This window comes from Hevea brasiliensis, chromosome 3, assembly GCF_030052815.1.
Source record: "Hevea brasiliensis isolate MT/VB/25A 57/8 chromosome 3, ASM3005281v1, whole genome shotgun sequence".
In the NCBI taxonomy this organism is placed as follows: domain Eukaryota; kingdom Viridiplantae; phylum Streptophyta; class Magnoliopsida; order Malpighiales; family Euphorbiaceae; genus Hevea; species Hevea brasiliensis.
This window is the reverse complement of record NC_079495.1, coordinates 106,888,303-106,901,638: the sequence shown is the minus strand read 5'-3', so window position 1 is coordinate 106,901,638 and position 13,336 is coordinate 106,888,303. Positions and strand designations below refer to the sequence as shown.

The 13,336-nt window shown below is 34.5% G+C and overlaps 2 protein-coding genes across 2 annotated transcripts; both read left to right on the top strand.

Annotated features, from left to right (window-relative positions):
• Nucleotides 1-815: 815 nt before the first annotated feature.
• On the top strand, nt 816-2,474 carry LOC110637417 (GDSL esterase/lipase At5g33370-like). The gene is made up of 4 exons (XM_021787504.2): nt 816-1,108; nt 1,206-1,333; nt 1,422-1,917; nt 2,092-2,474. The coding sequence occupies exons 1-4, from the start codon at nt 868-870 to the stop codon at nt 2,322-2,324; spliced, it is 1,098 nt and encodes a 365-aa protein (XP_021643196.2). The 5' UTR covers nt 816-867; the 3' UTR covers nt 2,325-2,474.
• A 1,415-nt stretch (nt 2,475-3,889) lies between these two features.
• On the top strand, nt 3,890-5,941 carry LOC110637415 (GDSL esterase/lipase At5g18430-like). Its single transcript, XM_021787501.2, has 5 exons — nt 3,890-4,227; nt 4,357-4,484; nt 4,607-4,849; nt 5,187-5,439; nt 5,520-5,941. The coding sequence occupies exons 1-5, from the start codon at nt 3,975-3,977 to the stop codon at nt 5,750-5,752; spliced, it is 1,110 nt and encodes a 369-aa protein (XP_021643193.1). The 5' UTR covers nt 3,890-3,974; the 3' UTR covers nt 5,753-5,941.
• Nucleotides 5,942-13,336: the final 7,395 nt, after the last annotated feature.

The window sequence follows — 13,336 nt, the reverse complement described above, 5'->3', positions numbered from 1 at the left end:
TACTAACTATGTGGCTCACGATGTAGATTAAACCATTAAATATCAATGGAGGAACATGTCACACAACAGATTTTATTGATAGGAGATCATTACTCACATTTAAAAATTTAAAGTCTCTAATAAAAAGAAAAAATTAATGATCTAGATTGTATCTCCAACTACCAAAAAGCTCCTTCCAAATATTGCAAAAAAATAAAACAAAACCTAGGAGAGAAAATAAAACCCGCTAATGAGAGAATATGACATTAATATTGGGGAAGAACCCTAAATTTAATAGTCACTAATATGAAGAGATAAACTCTTACTTGTTCCAAACAAATACAGATATGAAAGTTTATTAAAAAAAATTAACAAAAAAAATAAAATAAATATAGTAAATCAATCTGAGGTAGTTACCAATGAAAAACTCACTTGTGGCCACCAAAAAAGAGATGCGAAAAAGAAAGAAAAGAGGAGAGGAAAGGAGAGGAGAGCAGAGAATTTATGATAGATAATCTCACCATTTTTCGAAGTTGTGCAATTATATTGGGATTATTTGATAAAAAAGCTGGCTAGACAAAAGTTTCCGACTTTAAATGCTTACCAAATGCTGTCCAACAGAAGTTAAAATCCTTATAATTAGTCCAGTTAAAAAAAGACCGTCTTAATTACTAGAATATTAATGCAGGTCTTCTTAATAATGCATTAAAAGGTCAGCAGCGTCCCATGCACAACTACCTCTGCCAAATTCAGTTAGTTGGACTTAAATTTTTCCTCCACCCACATCGCCACTTCTACTTATATATGTCTCTCCTCACTCTTGAATCCACACAGCAACGGTTTCTGAAAACACATTTCCTACTCAAGAATTTCTTAGAATCCAATTCCATGGCAAGTTCAATTCTCATTTCCTCAATCAGCTTTGCCTTACTCATGACAATTGTAATTCTTTCTCCTCGAGTCGAGGCTAGAGCTTTCTTTGTGTTTGGAGATTCACTAGTTGACCATGGCAACAACAATTACTTAGTCACCACTGCACGAGCAGACACTCCACCTTACGGCATTGATTTTCCGACTCATTTACCCACGGGCCGGTTCTCCAATGGCCTTAATATCCCTGACTTTATCAGTTAATTTTTGTGCTGCTACGACCTTTGTATGCATTACGGCATATATTTTTCAATTTTTGCTTGACTAACACGTGACGTGTTCACCTATTTTTGTAGGTCAAGCACTTGGCTCGGAGCTTCTGTTGCCATACTTGAGTCCAGAGCTTACTGGAAAGAAGCTACTTGTTGGTGCAAATTTTGCTTCTGCTGGAATTGGAATCCTCAATGACACTGGAATTCAGTTTGTAAGTGCAACATTAATTTTAATAATTTCTAGTTAATTTTAAGACTTGAATAGTTTAAATCTCTAATTAATTAATGATGTATTTTCAGGTAAATATACTTAGAATGTTTCAACAATTTGAGTTCTTCCAAGAATACCAGCAGCGAGTGGCTGTTCACATTGGAGCTGAACAGACCAAGAAACTTGTTAATGAGGCTCTTGTACTTATCACAGTTGGTGGGAATGATTTTGTTAACAATTATTTCTTGGTGCCTAACTCCTTAAGGTCTCAGCAGTATTCGCTGCCAGATTATGTGAAGTTTCTCATCTCTGAGTACAGAAAACTTCTTCAGACACTATATGATCTTGGAGCACGGAGGGTTCTTGTAACTGGCACAGGTCCAATGGGTTGTGTCCCTGCAGAATTGGCCTTGAGGGGCGAAAATGGGCAATGCTCAGATGAGCTGCAACAGGCTGCAAATTTGTACAATCCTCAGCTCACTGAAATGATCAAAGAACTCAACAATCAATATGGTTCAGACATCTTCATTGCAGCAAATACAGGCCGAATGAATGCTGACTTGCTCAGTAATCCTCAAGCATTTGGTAAGTTAATTCTGAATTCTTATCATATTTTTTAGATTAATTGGGCTCCAACTGAGGTTTCAACTTGTAACCTCACGGTTCTGAAACCAACTTCAGTATTACTGAACAAAAGTTCATTGTTTAAATGGATTAAGATCATTTGTTATTGATTTAATGTTGCTGGTTGATATGCAGGATTTACCAATTCAAAGGAAGCTTGTTGTGGGCAAGGGCCTTATAACGGTCTAGGACTATGCACATCCTCATCAAACTTGTGCTCTAACAGGGATGAATATGTGTTTTGGGATCCATTCCATCCATCAGAGAGGGTAAACGGATACCTTGCTCAACAAATCCTGAATGGCTCCACCCAATACATGAACCCCATGAACCTTAGCACCATTTTGGCCTTGGACTCCAAGACCTAAAGAATTGCATTTTCTTCAAAAATATTTGTTCCTTTAAGTTTAATAGTACATGTTTAATGTAGTGGTTGATTTTCTGAGGATATTCATGCGTTGAATTGTCTTAGAACCCAATTGTCGAATGTGATGTCTTTAATTAATCAGTTTGTATAACGGTGGTTGAATTGATTTTTTCTTTTGGTACATTAGATGGTTTTAATGAAAAAATGGTAGTAATTTAAACTACTTAATTTCTAACTAATTGGAATCTTTATAGCCCCTTTCTCCAAATTACTATTGATATATCTCTAGATTTTGACCTAAGCCATCTTACTAGGTTGTTAAAAGTGCCATCATTGGGTTATGGCCATGTAGGTTTATGTTTTTTTAATTGGAGAATATATCATTAAAAGGGATAGTTACGAAGTTCAAAATGATTAATCATATGTAGAACAGATACAGAGGATACCCTGACATTAAAAAATCAGTGATATATATGTACATATATTATTTTTTTAATGTATAAATTAGCCACTAAATTATTTAGAAAAGTGTAATCGTATTACATTTTTAATTCAATTTTTTTTATAATTAATAAGTACAATATTCTCAAAATAATAAATAATTAAATTTAATTCATTATATAGTGAAAATTAAAAAAAATATGTTAAGTGATTATATATATATATATATATATATATAAAATAAGCCAAAAATAAAAAAACAAATTAGGAAATATAACGAATCAAAAAAAACGAAAGGGGTGCATTAAACTTTTGGGGTTACAAAATTTCTCTTAAGGGGAAATGTTATACATGAAATTAATTTGAAAAATGATTAACTACACTCGTTTTATATTTTTATGAGTTAATATTATACATTAAAAAATACACAATAAAATATAGTTAAATTAAAAATTTTTCAGTGCCAATATTAAAAATTTATTAAATATATGAGAAAAATAAAAAAAAATTAATATTTCACATTAACCTATATCATAATAAAATAATAAAAATTATTTAGAGCCAATAATTAAAATAAAATAAAATTTTCATGAGAGTATATAAATATAAAAAGACAATTTTGGAAGAGTTAGAGGTCATGGCTCCCACTTGCCTTTGTATTCTCCCTCTTTTTCTTTCCCTTTATAAGTCTGTAAAACTTCAAAATTTGATTTAATTTTATTTTTTTTTGCCAGAAATTTTTTTTATTGATCAATTTTCATTAACGTCCTAAATGATGAAAAGTCAAGAGATATATTTTTCATTATCAAGTGTTGATTCTTAATATGGCTTAATAAATAAGCAAAATAAGATTGATTACTACTAGAAATTAAGGACAGAGTTTAATCCAAAATACTTAGTTATGGAACAACTATTCGTCACATGAACTTTCATCACATGAACTAGCTCGGGAAAAGCTAACTTTTGATCTGAAACGTGCAAAAAGATTGTTAGCAATAGCATGAATTAATTCAAGATTGCAGCAAGTAGTTGCAGTAATGCACAACCACCTATTCTGGTTTGCATTTTATGTTTCAAGCTCCTCTTTATTCAATGAAGTTGAAGCCCACCAAGCTATATATAAACCCCCATCTCAATAATTATTTTTCCAATAACAAAAACTAGCTCGTTATATAGCTACATTTAATATATATATTAAATTCTTGGAATAATGCCAATGGCTACTATTTCAATTCCATCCATTACCAAGATGGTGTTTTTCCTTTTAGCAGTAGCTGCAGGTGTTGTTCTTCCATCTGAGGCTCGAGCATTCTTCGTGTTTGGTGATTCACTCGTGGACAGTGGCAATAACAACTACCTTGCAACAACTGCCCGTGCAGATTCTCCTCCTTATGGAATTGATTACCCAACTCATCGTCCCACAGGCCGTTTCTCTAATGGCCTTAACATTCCAGACATTATCAGTTGTGTTTTGCAGTGTTTCTGATTATATATAGCATTTACATTAATGGGATTTGCTTTTCTCAGTAGAAGGTAATGAAATAAATATGTATTTCAAATTCATCACTTGTGTGAATTTTATGCATTTCCAGGTGAGAGAATCGGAGCAGAACCTGTATTGCCATACCTGAGTCCAGAACTAACTGCACAAAGGTTGCTTAATGGTGCCAATTTTGCTTCTGCTGGGATTGGAATCCTCAATGACACTGGGGTTCAATTCGTAAGTGTCAAGCAATGACCTAAAAGAATGCTCCTTCTGTTACTAAACTTAAGTGGCAGCAGGATTATTTGCTGATGTATAATTCTGCCTTAAATTATGGCCCTAACGGGTGAAATTTGCAGCTGAACATTATCAGAATGGATAAACAGTTGGAATGCTTTCAAGAATACCAGCAGCGGGTTCGTGATCTTATTGGAGGTGATCGAACTAAGCAACTTGTAAATGGAGCACTAATCCTGATCGCTGTCGGTGGCAATGATTTTGTGAACAACTATTACTTGCTTCCCTATTCTGCTAGGTCTCGCCAATTTCCTTTGCCAGATTATGTCAAGTACCTCATTTCAGAGTACAAAAAATTATTAATGGTAATTTCTTTTTCCTTTTTTGGCCTACTTTGCTTGGAATTTAGCAACAGGGACAAGAAATTGACCGAGCACGTTGAATGTGGGGCAAGGTTATTTGCTTGTGTGAACAATTGAATAAGGTTGCACAAGAGAGACATGTTTGGGCTTTGAGAAAAAAAAGGCAACTTTTCATCTGTCTTTTTTTTTTTTTATCTGGCTGTCCACTTTATCATTAAAGCAGTCTCCTCCATTAATAGTTTCATCAAGTCTTTGAGGTTTCTAGTTAGAAAAAGCAATCCTGTACAACTGGGTATAGCAAGTATTATTTGCTGACCCCATTATTAATTATACATTGCAGGAACTATATAAATTGGGAGCAAGAAGAGTTCTCGTGACAGGTACTGGACCACTGGGCTGCGTTCCAGCAGAACTAGCTTTGCGGGGCACAAATGGTGGTTGCTCTGCTGAACTTCAGCGAGCTGCTTCCTTGTACAACCCTCAACTTGTTGAGATGCTCAAAGGACTGAACAAAAAAATTGGCAAAAATGTGTTCATCGGTGCAAATACACAAAGAATGCACACGGATTTCATCAGTAATCCCCAAGCATATGGTATATATATAGAGATATGTGCTAAATTGCATAGCATGAGAGAATGGTACTCAAAGACTCATCTATTTCTTGGTCTGCAGGATTCACTACATCACAGGTTGCCTGTTGTGGACAGGGACAATACAATGGTCTTGGACTATGCACAGCAGCATCAAACTTATGTCCAAACAGAGGTGAGTATGCATTCTGGGATCCGTTCCATCCATCTGAGAAGGCAAATAGGCTGCTTGTTGAAGCGATGTTCTCTGGCTCTACCAATTACATGGTCCCTATGAATCTTAGAACCATCATGGCCTTAGATGCCAGGAATTGATCCAATTTGTTAACGACTTAGTGTTAAGTATCAACAATTTGTAACATTTGTTGTCTTCATTACATGATTTCTGAGGAATAATTTATCTGCATTCAAGCTGATAACAGGAATATTTTACTGTAATTTTCTTTCACTTGTTTCCATTTCCTAATGGAAAAGCAATTAGCAATTGATGTTTCTCCCTTCCAAGTTTGTGTTATTTCCATCCCTTCTTTGTTTGTATCTCTCAATGTAATTTAAAATGCTGAACATGTGCAAGTAAATATCAAGATCAAGCTTGGAAACCAAATAACTAGTTGGACCGTTTTGAATTATTTGTCTCTATTTTTATTATGTGGCTTTGCCAAGTCCAAGGGTTTCTGCTCTGGTGGTGCAAGCATCTTTTGATGGATAAACAGAATCCTTGGTCATGAAAAATGTTGGTAAAAGAATACTGATCTAGTTCTCCACCTAAGCCTGCAACAACTTATAAGGGATGCTTCACATTTATGAAAAAGTTTTTGCAATCTTCAAACGCTTTAAACTTTTATTTACATTTGATTCAATTGTCTGTCGAAACTCGAAATATTTGATGATGATGGAGGTGGAAAATTTGGCATAACATGATAACTTGATTGACTAAAGATGAAGAAATAGCAGAAAGACAAGAAAATGGAATGGCATAGTTGTCGGCTTGTCTATTCTCATGCATTCCTCAAGTTCCATTATCTATGTTGGTTAGCACAGGCTGCATCTTGCAGGTGGGTAATAAACTTGCCGGACATAAAGAAAATGTTATAGCAGGCACGTAAATATAAAAAATACACACAATTGTACAATCACACAGTATAAGAAAAGAGAAGATAAATAACACAGAGTATAACGTGGTTCGACCGTAAGGTCTAGGTCCACAGGTAAGACGAGAGAAAAAGTTTCACTATAAACATTCTGTCTTGTCATATGTCCTCGCAAGGGCACTATTGAGCACTATGAACACCAACTAAGTCTAGGCGATGCCTAAACTTGCTGATTGAGACTCCTTTGGCCATCATATCTGCTGGATTATCACGTGTAGAGACTTTCTGTATAACTACAGTCCCCTGAAATACAATATCCTGAATGAAGTGATATCTGATATCAATGTGCTTAGTTCACTCATGCTACATCTAATTTTTTGTGAGATGTATTACACTCTGGTTATCACAAAACACTGTTGGCTTGTTTTGTATCAACCCAAGATCGTCCACCAAACCCTATAACCATAAAACTTCCTTTATTGTCTTTGCTAAAGCCATATATTCAGCCTCTGTTGTAGACAAAGTAATTGTAGCTTATAATGTTGCCTTCCAACTAATAGTATTTCCAGAAAGAGTAAACAAATAACCTGCCAGGGATCTTATCTTGCCAAAGTCTCTTACAAAATCTGAATCCACACAGCTAATAATTGAATCACTCATCTTGGCCCTGTCGAATGTCATACTAACATTTGTAGTACCCTTCAAATACTTCAGAACCCATTTCACTGCCTGCTAATGCTATTTTGTATCAACCCAAGATCACCTACCAAACCCTGTAACCATAAAACTTCCTTTACTGTCTTTGCTAAAGCCATATATTCAGCCTCTGTTGTAGACAAAGTAACTGTAGCTTATAATGTTGCCTTCCAACTAATAGTATTTCCAAAGAGAATAAACAAACAACCTGCCAGAGATCTCATCTTGCCTAAGTCTCTTGCAAAATCTGAATCCACATAGCTAATAATTGAATCACTCGTCTTGGCCCTGTCGAATGTCACACCAATATTTGTAGTACCCTTCAAATACCTCAAAATCCATTTCACTGCTTGCTAATGCTCTTTCTCAGGATACACCATGTATCTACTCACAACACTAACTGCATGTGAAATGTCAGGTTGGATGCAAACCATAGCATACATGATGCTACCAATAGCACTCAAATAGGGAATACTAGATATGTGCTCCATCTTCTCATATGTTTTTGACTACATGTCTACAGATAACTTGAAATGGGCAGCAAATGGAACAGTTATAGGCTTAGCATTATTCATATTGAAACGTTTAAGCACTTTCTCAATATAGGCCTGCTGAGACAAGAAAAACTTCCTAATACTTCTATCCCTAGTAATTTCTATTCTCAATATCTTCTTTACAGTACCCGAATCCTTCATCTCAAACTCATCACTCAATCGCTTTTTCAAAATGTTAATTTGTGATATGCTTTTAGTAGCAATAAGCATGTCATCCATATACAATAGCAAATAGACAAAGGAATCATCTGAAAGTTTACTATGATACTCAAAACTATTATATGAACTATGAATAAAGCCATTATGAACTATGAATATATCAAATCTTTTGTATTACTGTCTAGGAAACTATTTCAAACCATATAAAGATTTCTTAAGCAAGCAAACATGGTTTTTCATACCTGGAATGACAAATTCATCAGGCTGACTCATATAAATTCTCTTCCAGCTCACCATGCAAAAATGATGTCTTCATATCTAGTTGCTTAAGCTCTAGATCATGAAAAACAACCATAGCAAGTAAGATCCTAATAGAACTGTGCTTCACAACTGAAGAAAATACTTTATTAAAGTCAATTCCCTCCTCCCTCTGAGTAAAGCCTTTTGCTACCAACTGTGCCTTATATCGAGGTGCTTCAACCCTTGGAGTGCCTTCCTTTTTCTTGAATATGTATTTGCAGCCTACTACTTTTTGTCCCTTAGGCAATATTAGAAGCCCTCAAGTTTGATTCTTGTGAAGAGACTCAATTTCTTCACCCATAGCACTAACCCACTGATCTGCATCTGAACAAGAAATAGCTTCTCCATAATTGTTGGGTTCATGCACATTAACTGTCTCAGTAACTGACAAGGCAAGTGCAACTAGATCTGCATATGCATATCTCTACAGGAGTCTAATCTATTTTCTCTCTCTCTACCAGTTGCAATGCTATATGGTTCTTGTTATTGTTGCTCAGGTGCATACTCTTGTTGATCAAGATCTTGCACCTCATCCTCTGTATCACAAGACTGAATTGCTGAAGTATCCATTTCAAACTCCACATGTTCTTTGACACCATAATCTGATTCTGTGATTGACTTCTCCCTCTGACTATCCAATGAAGCAAACTCATTAATGTCACTTTTTTACTGATAATTAACCCTGGAGGCTTTGGATCATTGCATCAGTGTTACGACTCAAATTCTGGGTCGAACTTGCACTAGGACTTAGGTCAGCATAAGGCTCCCAAAGCTTGTAATAAGCTTAACAATTCCTAGCCCAACTATAAAGCCCATAAGTGTAGTCCAATTTTAAGAAAATAATGATAAACTCATTGTATATAGATATTTTAAGGTAGTTTTGCATCCATTTTGCCCTTTTTAGTTTAGTAATTTTATGCTTTTAGTACTTATTTTAGTTAATTTGTTAATTTTAGTTTCATTATATTTGATTTTTTGAATTTTAATGTTTTTGATAGGTTTTAATAAGGTTTAAAGGTAAAAGGTCCATATAGAAGAAATTCAAAGTGATCTGGAAGCTTAAAGTAGTGTAAAAAATGAAGAAAATTTGCCTAATGAAGAAGATCAGCCGAGATTTTCAAGGGCTTCAATATGCCCCGTGTTGAAGGTCGTGTGAAGATAAGAGTCAGCTGGCAGGAATCCACATGAGGCATGCAGATTCAACACTGGGTCGTGCACATAAAGATTTTGGAACAAAACTTACTGAAAGTTTAAGGGACTTCCACATACCCCGTGTAGCTGGTCATACAGAACCTAAAGGCTCCCCCTCTAAATCAACATGAGGCATGTTGAAAATAACTTAAATCAACATCAGGCATGTGGGATGGCGCTGACATGGAAAAATTTTCTCTTTTCACACCTTTCACACATTTTGTCTTTATCCCTTTAAAGACCATTTTTAGGGCAAAGTTTGAGGGGATATATAAGCATCATATTCTCATTTTTTACCATAAGGAGAAAGAGAGAAAAAAATCAAAAGAGAAAGAAAAAAAGGAATCACGCCATTTTCTGGAGGAAGGACACCTGCAGAGTGACGTTTTCAGCTTCCATTTTTAGAGATTTAGATTCTCTTCTTCTAGGTTCTTTTATTTTTAGTCTTATTTTCATGTTTTCTTGCTCTATTTCATATTTTCTACTTGTAAATACAAGCATGAGTGAGTAGATACATAAGATTTCAGAGTTGGGTGTAATGATTTAATTTTTATTTGTGGATTTGGACTGGTTTTAATCAGATTTTAGTATATATAAGTTTTGATTCTTATCTTATGTGCTTATTTACATACCTAATATTGGTACCCTTTGGGTTTCGTTCTTAATCTTAAATTGAAGGATCGAGAGGTGAAAATCTATGACAGATAATCAAGATAATTAACTTAATCACGTAGTGTTAGAAATAAACTAATGGGTTAAGAGAAATTTCAAGTTTGATTAAAGTGCTTAAAGGGTTTTGGGTAATTAAACATCGCATGAGAATGAGGTTTAGTTTCCTTTAAAATACTCTTTAATTTGCTTAAAAGAAAAATTAAAGGAAATCAGAATCAACTTCCTTCAAACTTGTATTTCTCTTAATTTTGATTTTACCTATCCAAATCCCAATGAAATTTACTTCATGAACCTCAACTCTGGAATCAATTTTGCCATTAATTAATTAAAGCTTTAGTAACTTGCTGAAATTTTAGTAAATTAGTATAATGCTTAGAATTTTAATTGCTTAATTCATTATAATTTTCTTATTTTCTCAATTTAATTTACTGCATCTCTTACTCTATTTTTGATACAAATTATTAATAGCGCAAATAATCGTCACTTTTATAGTTTGGTACTCAAATAACAAATCTCTGTGGGATGATATCTTTTCTTTACTACTTAAACGACCCCTATACTCGCGGAGTATGCATCAATAAATAGACAAAGTCTGGCCATAAATTGAACTATCCAACAGGGAGATCTCAACTCACCAAACCTGTAATCACAAATCATTTCAAACAAAATAATCAAATAGGAGCTCAGCTTCCTCATCCAAAGTGTATATCCATTTCACACATCTCACATGTCTATGTAATAAATTTACAATTTCAAAAGAAATGAATTATTATAGTCCAAATAAGATTAAAACATTCTAGCACATGCGGATTAAAAACAAGAAAAGAAAAATATAATTAAACGGCTCCTGATAAACCTACTAGAAAAGAAGCAGGTTAATCTCAAAGAATCCTCTTATCATATAAGGAAAAATAGTTAAAAATGAGTGAGCATTCGACTCATAAAGTAAGATATTGATTTAAATACAAATTCTATGAGTATCTAAGGTTAATGCATTCTTAAGTATGAAATGTAACATATACAAACATATTCAATTAAATTCAAACTATACTCTCACAAAAGATAATTTGGAGCACTCACACACTTGTGTGTCACATCACTACATATAAGTATGGGAGTTGTTCTCCTATATAGTTCTCTTAATCTAATAACTCCCTGGAAGATCAACTCGAGCTGCACTTTCTTTTAATAATCCAAATGTGAGGGTTAGCGAGATCAACTCAAAGTCGTACTTACCCCGACTTATCCACAAAAAGGATCGAGTCCCAGCGAGTTAAGCTCCAGCCATTCTACCCATCCTACCCATATCCAATATCACACCACACGCACGCTAACACACACACACACACAGCTCCAAATTACCTTAAGGCGACACTCACAAAAAGTTCATAAATTAAAGATGCAATACAAACCGTGCCTAAGATTTAGCTATGTATATATATTCATAAGTAAATGTATGGACATGCCTTGAATATATAATAATATTGAAATTATAAATAAAATCAATATCTACTCATAGATCAACCAGTAATTACTGTAGCGGCTGGGTGGAGGAAGAAGACTGATTCTGATCACCTAAATAATTATATTATGAAATTTATTAGCACTAATACAAAATAAGAGTTTAAAGAGTCAAAAGATACCCTAATTTACACCGAAAATCCAGCAGAATTTCTCTTGTACCTAGCACCTTTCCAACCAGTAAGGTAGCTAAAAAATACTTCTATAACTAAAGGCCTGAGGTCCACATCTCAATAACATCACACGGCCTCTTCTAGGCTCGCCAATCCAGACAAATCCCAATAATTACACAGTTCAATTATAGGGCTTAAAACTAACATTTTGCAAAAACCAGCTAACTAACTTCAAAAATTCTATAATCATACCCCGCGATCCTTAACGATGCTATTGTGCTATTGTAAAAGGAATTATAATTTTATAGCTACTCACTAATAATTTATGAATTTTTATTCTAAATCCATCACTAGGCAAATAAGGCAATTTGAAGTTCAAGTTTACCTACGCCGATTCTGACCCACTTCTGATCATCTAAAAATGGTAGGATGGACCGTAATCTTGACCTACTTCTGAAGTAGGTCCAGTAGCTCATCTGTCTGGCCCAAAAATGCAGTATCAATCGCTGGTAAAATTTTCTCGAAATGGGAATACCTACGTGAAGCTTATAACACCAGGAGTTAGAATATAATTTTTATTTAATTAAACAAGACCAATAAAGGCTCGAAAAAATACTGCAAAGTTTGTGGGACTTACCAGAATTTCAGTGTCAGAAAAATTTGAAATTTACGTCGTTACTAAGCTCTCACCAAGAGGAGCGTGTCGGTAGTTTAAAATTCTTGTGGAGTTCCTGATTTGGGAGAAATAAGTCAAAATGGGCTAAAACTTTTCGAGTTTGATTTGGACAAACTGCTCGATGAAAATTTGTATTCTTGGAGTCTTTGGAAAGCTCTTGACGAGTAAAACACGATTGGTTCTAGACTCGGTCCAATTGGTAACTGGATCGATCGAAATTGGACCAAGAAGTTCAAGAGATGTGTGCGCAAAGGAGGAGTTTCATGCGCATTTTTTTGGTAACTGGTTAGCGGTCGGAGGCAGGAAAGGGACATGGAGGGGCGCCGGCATGTGGGGGAGGGCTGTGGGTGGCCGGTCGGCGATGGGGAAGGGAGAGGAGAAAGAAAATGGAAGGGAAAGCAGAGATGGGCAGAACACATGAGAGAGGAAAGAAAAAGAGAAATGGGACCAGTTCGATTCTATCAGTCCGATTCAATCTGATTCGATTAGGCCGATTCGATTTAGAATACCTAAAAATTGATTTTTACTCTGCCCTAGTACCTAAAATGAGGCTCGAAAATTTCAAAAAAAATTATAAAAAATTTAAAAAAATTTATGGAGTCCAAATATATTTTTAAATTTGCCACGTGATCTTTAAATTAGTTTTTAAAAATCAATAAAAATTATTATCTCAAGAAAATCAAACCCGATTTTAAAAATCTAGAAATTTCAATTTAATTTTCATAATATATAATAAAATAAAATATTATAATTTACATATAAAATAATTATTTAAAAATTTGGAGTGTAATATTTTTTTCTCTTTTATAGAAAATTCATCCTCGAATTTTTTACACAAGACAGAGTAATAAGTCAGAATTACATATTAAATAGATAAGGGTACTTGCTGCACATATTCCACTCTGATTCCCAGGTGCACTCTTCTA

What these genes read in the sequence shown, in the direction of transcription:
- LOC110637417 (XM_021787504.2), top strand. Translation starts at nt 868, where the DNA reads ATGGCAAGTTCAATTCTCATTTCCTCAATCAGCTTTGCCTTACTCATG. An exon ending in TAATATCCCTGACTTTATCA is followed by an intron (nt 1,109 to 1,205) that starts GTTAATTTTTGT and finishes CTATTTTTGTAG; the next exon opens with GTCAAGCACTTGGCTCGGAG. An exon ending in CAGTAATCCTCAAGCATTTG is followed by an intron (nt 1,918 to 2,091) that starts GTAAGTTAATTC and finishes GTTGATATGCAG; the next exon opens with GATTTACCAATTCAAAGGAA.
- LOC110637415 (XM_021787501.2), top strand. Translation starts at nt 3,975, where the DNA reads ATGCCAATGGCTACTATTTCAATTCCATCCATTACCAAGATGGTGTTT. An exon ending in ATGACACTGGGGTTCAATTC is followed by an intron (nt 4,485 to 4,606) that starts GTAAGTGTCAAG and finishes TGAAATTTGCAG; the next exon opens with CTGAACATTATCAGAATGGA. An exon ending in CAGTAATCCCCAAGCATATG is followed by an intron (nt 5,440 to 5,519) that starts GTATATATATAG and finishes CTTGGTCTGCAG; the next exon opens with GATTCACTACATCACAGGTT.